At 57.0% G+C, this 11,428-nt stretch overlaps 1 protein-coding gene across 1 annotated transcript; it reads left to right on the top strand.

Moving 5' to 3' along the window:
* The first annotated feature begins 1,138 nt into the window (after positions 1-1,138).
* Positions 1,139-10,758, top strand: LOC102446295 (class I histocompatibility antigen, F10 alpha chain). The gene is made up of 5 exons (XM_075914817.1): positions 1,139-1,413; positions 3,126-3,306; positions 6,382-6,657; positions 8,320-8,595; positions 10,406-10,758. Exons 2-5 carry the CDS (start codon positions 3,189-3,191, stop codon positions 10,579-10,581), a joined length of 846 nt encoding a protein of 281 aa, XP_075770932.1. The 5' UTR covers positions 1,139-1,413; positions 3,126-3,188; the 3' UTR covers positions 10,582-10,758.
* Positions 10,759-11,428: the final 670 nt, after the last annotated feature.

Below are 11,428 nucleotides of genomic sequence, written 5' to 3'. Positions count from 1 at the left end.
GTGGGGGGCTGCGCCCCCATGCAGAGCCAGGCCTGTTCTCTCCCCGCATTGAGGGGGAAGGGGCCTGAGCCCAGCCCTAGGAAGAGGGGTCCGGCTGGGGGGCACAGGGAGGAGCTGGAGCGTAGAAGCGCTATCAGTAGATATGAGAATACAAGGACATGAGAGCGGCCGGGCTGGGTCAGACCCAAGGCTCGTCCGCCCCGTGTCCTGTTGGCCCAGTGGCCAGCGCCCAGACCCCAGAGGGGGTGACCAGACCAGGGGACCCTCACGTGATCGCCCCACTCCAGACAAGCAGAGGCCAGAGAGGCTGAGCTTCTCACAGATTAGAGAGGCAGGATTTCCCTTTACAGAAACCAGGGTGCCTTTCCCCAACAAACTACGTCCATCTCGGTGTCTGACTTCCCCCCCTTGGCAAACTTTCTTGTGTTGCATTGTCCTGTCTGCGTGAGCCAGACACACGTGTGGGCCATGCTCTGCAGCCTCTTGAGATACAGCCCTTCCCCATTTCACACGAGAGACGCCTTTCTGAACATGGCCGTGCTAAGCGAAAACGTGCAATGCGGGTCAATGTCCCCATTCACAATACTGGAAAAGGTGGGGGTTACGTCTCAGGTGGTGGGGGCCAAGTCGATTTTTTGTTGGTGCTGGGTCGTCAATGTCAGCATCAGACATCTCGCAACACAAGTCGCCGCGGTTTGTTAACACACAAAGATAAACAAGAGAGTGCGGAGGAGCGCAGTGACCACGTGTGTTCATCCGCTCATGCGCATGACCGCTGTTTTCACCAACTTATGCCACCGCGCCAAGTAGTCCACCACTTGATTATTTTCGTGTTATTTCAGGGACGGTCCCTAAAACATTCCCTAAAAATAAAATCGTGCTACTGCGAAAACGTGTTAAGCGGGCACGTGTTAAACGAGTAATTACTGTCGTTTAGGGCCTCAGTCTGGTCCTGATGACACCGCAGAGCAGCCTGGGGGGCAGGTGTATGCACCTGGGCCCATGTGGGTTCGAACCCTGCCCCTTTTACAACCCTCGTTCCCAGGCCCTGCTTCTGCCTGTCACAGCCGGGGTAGGAGGGGCCACGTTCTCACTTTCACTTTCCCCTTGCCAGTCTGCCCAGCCCAGTTCTGCCCAGGGACTGGTGACTGGACTCCGTGCTGTGCATGACCATTGGTGGGCACGCGCCCCTCGGCCGATCACTGCAGGCAGGAGGCGCCCCGTTTTGGGAGCTGGGAGTTGGCATCCATCCAGTGCTCCCAGCTGGCCCTGGGCTAGGGCGGCCGCAGGCTCTGCCGGGAGGAAAGGAGCCGATTCCTGCTGAGCCGAGGGGGACAGAGCAGGAGGGGGCCATGGGCCGTCTGCTGCTGCTGCTGCTGTTGGGGACCGTGACCATGCAGGGGACCTGTGCCAGTGAGTACCTGGTCCAGAGCCCACAGGGGTGGGAACAGGCCAGGGAGGTGCAAGGCCGGCAAGAGTCACAGGGAGGGGAAGGAGGTTTTGCCTCTCACTGAGCTCCCCAAAAACTCTTTGCTTGGGGCTGTATGTAACCCTCCCCTCCTGCCCAGCCGGTCCCTGGCCCCTTCCCGCTGAGCCGTGCCAGCCCCAGGCCCGCTGGTCACAGCCCTGGGTGGGCAGGGGAAGGCGCAGGGGAGGTGGAGGGGCTGGAGGAAGCGGAAAGGAGAAGCCACGGTCTGATCCCCAGCGAGGGGGGAGAGCAGAGGCTGCTGCCGGGGCAGAGCCACGTCCCAGAGGCAGGAGCGGGACCAGAGTCTGCTCCGTGGTGGCCCCATAGCTGCAGCGCCCGAGGGCTAGACCCATAGAGAGAGTTAAGTGCCTAAATCCCAGAGTCAGGGCCCTGGGGAGCCACAGAACCCATCTCTGCTGCTGCCTCGCCATCCCGGGGTGCCTCTGGCCCCGCGCACTGCAGCCTCCTGCCAGGCGCCCTGTGGCCTGGACACAATAGGGCTGTGTCTAGACTGGCAAGTTTTTCTGCAAAAGCACCTGCTTTTAGTGGAAAAACTTGCCAGCTGTCTACACTGGCCGCTTGAATTTCCGCAAAAGCACTGACTTTGTAATGTACAAAAATCAGTGTTCTTGCGGAAATACGATGCTGCTCCCGTTCGGGCAAAAGTCCTTTTGCGCAAAGCTTTTGCGCAAAAGGGCCAGTGTAGGCAGCTCAGATTTGTTTTCTGCCAAAAAGGCCCGATGGCGAAAATGGCGATCGGGGCTTTTTTGCACAAAAGCGCGTCTAGATTGGCCACGGACGCTTTTCTGCAAAAAGTGATTTTGTGTAAAAGCATCCGTGCCAAACTAAATGCTCTTTTCCGCAAATGCTTTAAACGGAAAACTTTTCCATTAAAAGCATTTGCGGAAAATCATGCCAGTGTAGACATAGCCTAGTTGTCCTCTGCCTCACCTGCCTGAGGGCGGCATGCGCAGGCCACTTGCTGGATCAACGCACCCTCGGCTTGCCAGGCCGGACCAGAACGGCCAGTCCAAAAGGGGCCACAAAGTCCAGGCAGTGCCATGGCAAGGCGAAGGCAGGTTCCTTGCCTGTCTTGGCTCTGCTCAGCTCCTCAGCAGTATGAACAGGCAGCAGGTTTAAAACAAACAAAAGAATGTTTTTCTTCACTCAGTGCACAGTTAACCTGTGGAACTCCTCGCCAGAGGAGGTTGTGAAGACCAGGGTTCAATAAAGAGCTAGATAGATTGATGGAGGTTCGGTCCATCAACAAAGGGTGGATCGCTGGATGGTAAATTGTGTGTGCAGCTGGTGGCCAGGTCCTACCCACAGCTCTGATCCCCCTCGCCCTCTTTTCCTCCCCAGCTTCAGCTCCTGCATCTACTACCTTCCAGCTCTTCTGCCCCACTCACCCTCTTTCCCCCTTGCAGCCCTGCATCCCCTTTCCTGCTTTGCACTCTCCCTCAGCCTCTTTACCCCCAACTCACTCTGCAGTCCTGTCCACATCTCCTGCCCCTGATCCCCCCCTGTGCAGTGCTGCCCTCCTTTGTCCCCAGACCGGCTGTTGTGCGAGCCCTTCCCTAGGGGAGAGGCCATCTCTGTTTTGTCGTATTCCCGGGTCCCTGGCAGGGTCTCGCCAGTGACCCCCGTCTCCCTGCAGGCCGGCACTCCCTGCGCTTACTCACGATGGCGGTGTCGGAGCCTGGAGCCCCGTGCGGACTGGATGGCGCAGCATGTGAGCCAGGAGTACTGGGATGAGCAGACCTGGCGCGCCCGGCGCTGGCAGGCCTGGTTCCAGAGGAGTCTGAGTGCCCTGCGTGAGCTGCACAACCACAGCGGGGGTGAGAGCCGGGCCCACTGCCATGGGCGGGGGGGGGGGGCTGGGGCTGCTGCTGTCGGCAAAGGAAGGGCTCGGGGATCCCCTCAGGCATGGGAACATTTGGGGGTGATTGTCAACAAGGGTCCATGTGAATGTGGGGGGCAGAGGGACCCAAGGGGAGACTATAGGGGAGGCGGTCTGTCTTGTTCCCCAGTGCTATCCCAGCTGTGTTGTCCCAGGGTTAACATCCCGGCTGTGCTGTGCGATTCCCACTGACTCACCCACATGTGGATTGGCCCAGGTACCCAGTCCCAGCCTGGGCAGGGAACAAGGCTCTTCCCAGGAGAGACAAAGGGGGGGAGGTGGAGACGCCACCTGGCTGGGGGGCAGGGCTGGGCAGTCTGAGCTGGGGGAAGCATGGAGGGAGCAGACTAAGTCCAGGCCAGGGGGGTTCAGGGGCCTGTGAACCCCTCCCCCCAAGAGGACTAAGGCTCTGCCCTGGCTCCGGTGTTAATATCGCTGCTGTGTCCCTGGGAACCAATAACCCTTCCACTCGACCGACCGACCGACTGGCCGGCTAGGGTTGCCAGGTGTCCGGTATTCGCCCAGACAGTCCGGTATTTTCGCCCCCTGTCCAGTAAAAAAAATTCAGAAAATACCAGACACCTAAGCTGTCCAGTATTTTCTGATTTTTTTCCCTGGCCAGGAGGTGAAAATACCAGGCACCTGGCAACCCTACAAACACTAAGTGCCCAGCCCCCAACACCTCCAGCCCCCCAACCCCAGCCCCCGCCCCCATGCTTACCTGGTTCTGCAAGGCTGCTGACACAACATGGCTGCCGGCAAAAAGACCAAGGGGAAGCAATGACTCCCCTGGGTCTTTGTGCTCAACCGCTCCCCTGTTCCTATCCCTGCACTCACTCTTAAAGGGGACATGCTATTTTAATGCTGTTTTATTTTAATTTTTTTTGCTTAATAAGTCTTGGAGTCTTTTTTTTCTCAACAGCTTTGGTCTCCCCCTTTTTTTCTTTCTTCCACAGGATTTTTCCCCGGTGTTTTTGTTTGTTTTTTTGCTGGGGGGGGGGGGGATGTTCGGTATTTTTGTTTCAACCATCTGGCAACCCTATAGCCAGTTGAGAGTCCCCTCTGGCTGCGGACGGGGGGCAGGGTCGGGGGCCCCCCAATGCGCCATCACAGGGGGTCCATCTGAAAGACATTTCTGATGCCCTCCATTTCCTCCAAAGCCCCAGGACACCTGCTCCCTGCTGCCCCTCGGGGACCCCCATCCCGGGTAGGCTTATGGGCCTCAGCGGCTCCCCCAGGCCAGAGCGTCATGCCTGGGATTCTGTGCAGGGGGCTTGTGTCAGACCCTGCAGTGTGTGTGTATGGGGGGGGGGGGGGGCTCTGAGCCTCTGGTTTCAATTCAGACACGGAGGGTCCAGGACCTCCAGTATCTCCAGCCCCACGTGTCCAAACAGCACGAGGCAGGCCCCCGAACTCCTGAGTCTGGCTTAGCTACGAGTCTGGAGGGAATGATATTGGGGATTATTTTATGTGCTCCTTGGTTTTGCGCCTTTAGGGGTTTCCAGAGTCCCCTCGGCTGCGAGAAGGGAGGGAACTTACTGCCCTGAGGAAAGAGAGGAGTGCCAAAGCCTGGGATGGGGAGCTGCCTTCTACCCCCCCATTGCTGTCCTGCTTCCCTCTCCTGCCCCACTCCCCTCCCCCCACATTTCCCTCTGTGACGTAGTGGGGGTACTTGCTGGGCTGTGGTGACCCCTGCTGTCTGGAGCAAGACCCAGCAGGGAAAACCTCACTAGGCAGAGGTAAGGACAAACTTGTTGAACCAGTGGCCAGACACCCCCCATGGAGAGGAACAAAGGAAGGTGGATGCTGCCCTGGCTGGGGGGCAGGGCTGCAAGGGAATTTAGTTAGTTACTGTGGGAGAGCATGGAGGAGAGCCTAGGAGAAGGGGCTGGAGTTTAGGGGCCCAGTCTCCCCCATCTCAAGGGGGCCTGAGGCATCCTAGCCCAGCTCTGTGACCAGACTACATCTGTGCTGTGCTGTATCCTGGAGAGGCAATAAACTTCCTCTATTCCACCGGCTGGTGAAGTCTGTTTGTGCCATTTCGGGGTGCAGGAGACGGGGAACCCCCAACGCGCCGTCACACCCTCCTCCCCCCATCTTGCAATGCCAGGGTTGCCAGCTTCTGGGACCCCACCCTGAGTTTTGCACTTTGGGCAGCGTTCACATCGCCTCCTGCTGGAGATGCTGATCCGGCTTCCCCACCAGCAGGAGGTGCTGCCTGGCCCTGCCGGGGCCTGCCCGCTGAGCCGGTGGGGGTGGGCATCAGAGGCAGCTGCTACTTCCCCTCTCCCACTTACTGCCAGACAGACGGGGCGGACATGCACAGTTGGTGGGGGGTGAGGAGTCCCCGAAGTCAGCTCCCTGGTCTGTCCCCTCCCTCTGGGGTCCGGGCTCTGGGCGCTGTGGGCAGACAGGATGCTGGGCTGGATGGGCCTTGGATCTGACCCAGCCCAGCCGCTCTGATGCTCTTAATGTTGAGTGTCCCCCAGCAAATTATGTCCATCCATGTGCCTGCAAATTTGATTCTTTACGACAGTTTCAACTCATTTTCCTGGTACCAACGTCAGACTCACCGGTCTGTAACTGCCAGGATCACCGCTAGAGACCTTTGTAAATATCGGCATCCTGTTAGCAATCATCCAGTCATTAGGTACAGAAGCTGATTTAAAGGATAGGTTACAAACCACAGTGAATAGTTCTGCAATTTCCCACTGGAGTTCTTTCAGAACCCTTGGGTGAACGCCACCCAGTCCCGGTGACACACTACTGTTAAATGTATCTCCTTTGCAGGTGGGGTCTTTAGTGTACAAGACCCAATAATACGGAGGGGGAGCCCCTTTCAGGCTCGGGATCTCTCCTGCAAAGAGCTGGGGGCTATAAGACCCATCAGTGGGAACCCTGTTTCTCAGGGGAGCTAGCCAGGGGGTACCCCACTGGACTACCTGCCGTGGGGTCTTGGTGAGATTTTCAGAGAAGGGCTGTTGCTGACCTGGGTCCTGCCCGTGTGTTTCAGGGTTTCACATCATCCAGACAATGTACGGCTGTGATCTCCGGGAAGACAACACCACCAGGGGGTTTTACCAGGATTCCTATGATGGACGAGACTTTCTCACCTTTGATAAGGAGACCATGACTTGGGTCGCCGCCGATATTGGGGCTCAGATCACCAAGAGGAGGTTCGATGCTGATGTATCTGGCAAGCGGCGATGGAAAGTCTATATGGAGGAGGAATGTATTCAATGGCTAAAGAGTTTCCTAGAGTACGGGAAGGAGACTCTACAGAGGAAAGGTGAGGCACCTGGACACTCTTAGGGTACGTCTACACGAGCTCGTTAATTCGAGCTAGGCAGGGTAATGAGGACAACCGAAGTTGTAAATGAAGCCTGGGATTTAAATATCCCAGGCTCCATTTGCGTGTTCCCGGGCGCCGCCATTTTTAAATCCCCCTTAGTCCAAACTAACTGCCCACGGCTACACGCAACAGTTTAAAGTTAATCAAACTAAGTCCTTAGTTCGGATTAACTGTTACTCCTCATTCCACAAGTGGGTCAGGAGGGTGGGGGGCAGTTCAGCTACCCTGAGATCAGGGATGGGGGGAACACCCCCTCGCCTCATCCTGCTCTAGGGGGAAGGACAGGAACCTGAACATGTTAAAAGCAGGTCACTGCAGCGGGGCTGTTTCTCCAGAGCCCCTCGACCAAATGGCCCCAAAGGTGCAGCTCAAATTCTACCTCCTCCCCTGGTGTGACACAGTCACTCTCACGGCAGCCTGCCCTGGCGTGTGCATGTTAGAGCCCTCTGAAAAATAGACCCTCCAGAAACCTCTGGTCAGCTTGCGTCTGGCTGTGCCACCGCATCTACGGCCCCCAGCTTCCATCGCCGTGTCCTTCCTCGCTAATCGCTGGCTGCCCCATCAGCGTCACAGTGCGACCCCCAGCTTCGCTGAGCGGCGGGGCCGGCGTCCTCGTGCTGAGCAAGCAGCTCTCAGAGCCGTGCCGTGCTTGAAACTGGGAAGCTCCCAGGAGGAGAGAGAGGCAGGAACTCAGCACTCCCCAGCCCCCTAGGAAGGGTGGGGGGAGGGAAGGGACTGATTGCATGGGGGTGTGGGTGGGGGAGAGCGGGTGCTGGAACTGGGGTGAGGTGGAGGCAGGGGGAGGGAGATGTTGTGCTGTGAGGTGGGGGAAGTGTAGAAATAGTTTGAGAAGCAGGATTTTATCCCAGGCCCTGGCTGGGCTGGGGGCTGGGAAACACCGCGCTAGTTTAAACCCTGGAAGATAGACAACAGCAGTTTGGCTCTTCCACTGCCGTGTAAATGGGCCCTGTGTTATCAATTAATACATGGTCTAGTTGATTTGCATAGGGACTGTCCAGTTTGCATATTTATTCCTGCCTCTGGAAATTTCCACTCCATGCATCTGATGAAGGGGGTCTGTGCCCAAGAAAGCTTCTGCTCCAATCCATCTGTTAGTCCACAAGGCGCCACAGGACTCCTTGTCACTTTTACAGATCCAGACTCACACGGCGACCCCTCTGGGACTTACCTCCCAGTCGGTGTTGCCCATGAGACATTTCAGCCCACACAGGGATAGATAATGTTAGCAGGTCGGTGTAACCCTGACTCTGTGCTCGGCTGGAGACCAGAATTTCTGTCCCAGCATGACGAGGTGATGGGGAGTCCCAGGGGGCAGGTAGGCGAGTTCAGTGGCATGACCAGCCCCTCAGAGGAAAAGCCCCAGGGGACCCCGTGATCCAACCTGTCACGCCTGGATTCAGGGCTCCCCGTTGCTGCTGTTGGGAATTCAGCAGGGGAGCTCCCTGGAATGGCGTCTCTCGTGGGACTCTCGCCCTCTCCTGCTGCTGGGCTCTCCGGGTTTCTTGCTGCGGCGCTCCAGCGAAGGCTGCCCGGATTAGGACTTGAAAACAATTCACTTCGGTTTCTTCTTGTTTCCAGTGCGTCCAACCGTGAGGGTGAGGGGCAGGTCGGCTCATGACGGCCTCCGCACCCTCTCCTGCACAGTCAGCGGGTTCTACCCCCGGCACATCACCGCGACCTGGCTGAGGAATGGGGAGAGCAGAGAGCAAGACACCTACTCAGCAGGCCCCCTCCCCAATGGGGACGGGACCTACCGGACCTGGGTGACGATGGAGATTGATCCCCAAACCAATGCCCAGTATGCATGTCGCGTGGAGCACGAGAGCCTGTTAGAGCCACTCTCTGTCCCCTGGGGTAAGGCGTTTGCGGGGGTCTGTTCTCCGAGCGGGATAGGGCGAATCCAGTAACACTCCCCCAGATGCACTTCTCATTCTGCTGTGGTGGCAGCGTGGTGGGGATCCCCCCGATCCTGCACCCCCTCTACAGCAAAAACAGACTCTGCCAGCCCGCAGACTAGAGCGGATTTATTGCTGCTCCGGGATACAGCACAGCCTAGGCGTGGTGTGGTTACAGGGGTCAGGGCCAGGATGAACCAAACCCCTTGGATTAGGGGTCCCTCACCCCTAATCCTCAGCCCTCAGCGCAGGCTGTTCTCCTGAAATCCAGACAGCCACCCTTAGTCTGTCTCCTTCATGGCTCCAGCCCCAGACTGACCCTTCCCCCAACTCTCCCTTCCTTTGTCCCGGCTCTTCCCTTAACTTGTAGAACCCGTTTGGCCCGCCAGCGGGAGTCCCCCCCAGCCCAAGCATAGCAAGCAGCAAGGGACTGACACTACCCCACAAGGCTGCATCTACACTGGCATGATTTTCTGGAAATGCTTTTAACAGAAAAGTTTTCCGTTAAAAGCATTTTCTGAAAAGTGCGTCTAGATTGGCACGGACGCTTTTCTGCAAAAGCACTTTCTTTGGAAAATCTAGATGCGTGGCCAATCTAGATGCGTTTTTCCACAAAAAAGCCCCGATTGCCATTTTCACTATCAGGGCTCTTTTGTGGAAAACAAATCTGAGTTGTCTACACTGGCCCTTTCGCGCAAAAGTTTTGCACAAAAGGGACTTTTGCCCGAACGGGAGCAGCATAGTATTTCCGCAAGAAGCACTGATTTCTTACAGGAGATCGTCAGTGCTTTTGCGGAAATTCAAGCGGCCAGTGTAGACAGCCGGCTAGTTTTTCCGGAAAAGCGGCAGATTTTCCAGAAAAACTGGCCAGTCTAGACGTAGCCCAGATGTATAGGCTGACCCTGGAATGGTTTCAGGTCTGGGAGGCCGTGTTGCTCAGCTGTCATGTTCTTTTCCTGGGGCTCACGCCTGGCTCTCTGCTGTGCACTTCCAAATGTTCCATTTTTTCACATCCCCGTTAATCACATGAACAGCGTTTCTAAAAGGCACCTCTTCCGAGAAATCCAGGCTGGACGGGGGCTTTGCATCACACACCTGCTCCCATGCCCCCTGCCAAACCGGGCTCCAGAAGCCGCTCGTCTCTCGTCTCACACCGATGTTTGCCTTTCCATCTGCAGTTGTAATGTGGCTCATTCAGCCAAGAGGAGAAGCTGGCTAGTGAACCTGAAAGTGGAGGCAGAATTCAGGGTTCAGCAGGGTTAGACAAAGCAAGAAGGGGGTTCAGCTCTCTCTCTGCACCCTCTTCACTTTCAGCCCCTTCAAAGCACAAGCTTCCTGGCAGGGAACCCGTGGGCTTTGGGTTCGTGCTCCATTAGTCATGAAAGACCATGGTCAAGGGGGCTAGGAGCCAGGACTCCTGGGGTCTGCCCTGGCACTGGGAGGGTAGTGGGGCCCAGTGGTTAGAGCAGGGACTGAGAGCAGGACTCCTGGGGTCTCTCTCGTCTCTGGGAGGGGAGTGGGGCCCAGTGGTTAGAGTAGGGGGGCCGGCAGCAGGACTCCTGGGGTCTCTCTCGTCTCTGGGAGGGGAGTGGGGCCCAGTGGTTAGAGTAGGGGGGCCGGCAGCAGGACTCCTGGGGTCTGCCCTGGCACTGGGAGGGTAGTGGGGCCCAGTGGTTAGAGCAGGGTCTGCTGTGGCTCTGGGTGGGGAGTAGGAGGTCCTGAGTGTGAGAGATGGTTCCCCGTTGATCGTTCCCTCTGTTCCATTTCAGAACCAGACAATCATCGGATTCCCGCTGTGGCCGGGGGGGTCACGGCTGCTCTCCTGGTGGCCATGGGAATTGGCGCAGTCGTCTGGAAAAAGAAATGCTCAGGTAAAGAGCCTGGGATTGGGATGGGGGCTTCCCTGCACCCGCTGACCCTGCAGACCCCCCCCTCCGGGCGGTAGCAACACGGGAGCCGGTGTCAGTGTGGTGAACCGTGGACTCATCCTGACCTAGGATGTGCACCAAAGACTTTTAGCCAGCAGCTATAGCATCTTTGCTGTGAGCCTGCATCGAGAACGGGGAGATTCGGTGCATGTAACGTACGATACTTTAGCAACTTCACTCTCAGGCTTTTCTTTCCTGTAATAATAAACCTTTAGATGGTAGATTCTAAAGGATTGGCCCAGCGTGATTTGTGGGCAAGGTCCAGAGGGTAAATTGACCAGGGATCTGTGGCTGGTTTCTTGGAACCGGACAGAACTTGTTCGGGGTAGGTGGGATTGGGTGCTAGGACCCCCCACCAGTGTATGAGGCCCGGGGCCATCTGGGGCACGGATATTGCTGGGGTGTCGGAGGGGTTTTGCTCGTGAGGCTTCAGGCAGGCAGCTGAAGCGCTCTGTGGGACTGGTTTGTGGCCTGTTTGGAGAGGTCACCAGTCTGGGGGCTGTAAGGAGCCCCGGATTTGAGCAATTCGCCCTGAGCGGACGCCCTCAGCTGTGCCCAGACCGGCCCAGTCCGTCACAATATTGAACAGAGCCGGTCCCAAAACAGACCCCTGCGGAACCCCACTTGTTCTGCCTTTCCAGCATGATTGTGAACCATTAATAATGACTCTCTGGCTGTGTCTAGACTGGCAAGATTTTGTGCAAAAGCGGCTGATTTTGAGCAAAATCTTGCCGCCTATTTACACTGGCCATGAGTATTTGCGCAAGAACACTGACCTTGTACTGTACAAAATCAGTGGTTCTTGTGCAAATACTCCGACTCTCCCGCTCAGGGATAAGCCATCTTGTGCAAGTATTCTTGCCT

This window comes from Pelodiscus sinensis, unplaced genomic scaffold (assembly GCF_049634645.1).
Source record: "Pelodiscus sinensis isolate JC-2024 unplaced genomic scaffold, ASM4963464v1 ctg105, whole genome shotgun sequence".
Lineage (NCBI taxonomy): Eukaryota > Metazoa > Chordata > Testudines > Trionychidae > Pelodiscus > Pelodiscus sinensis.
The sequence above is the reverse complement of the archived record's forward strand: the minus strand, read 5'-3'. Positions and strand labels throughout refer to the sequence as shown.

What these genes read in the sequence shown, in the direction of transcription:
- LOC102446295 (XM_075914817.1), top strand. Translation starts at nt 3,189, where the DNA reads ATGGCGCAGCATGTGAGCCAGGAGTACTGGGATGAGCAGACCTGGCGC. An exon ending in GCTGCACAACCACAGCGGGG is followed by an intron (nt 3,307 to 6,381) that starts GTGAGAGCCGGG and finishes CGTGTGTTTCAG; the next exon opens with GGTTTCACATCATCCAGACA. An exon ending in GGAGACTCTACAGAGGAAAG is followed by an intron (nt 6,658 to 8,319) that starts GTGAGGCACCTG and finishes TCTTGTTTCCAG; the next exon opens with TGCGTCCAACCGTGAGGGTG.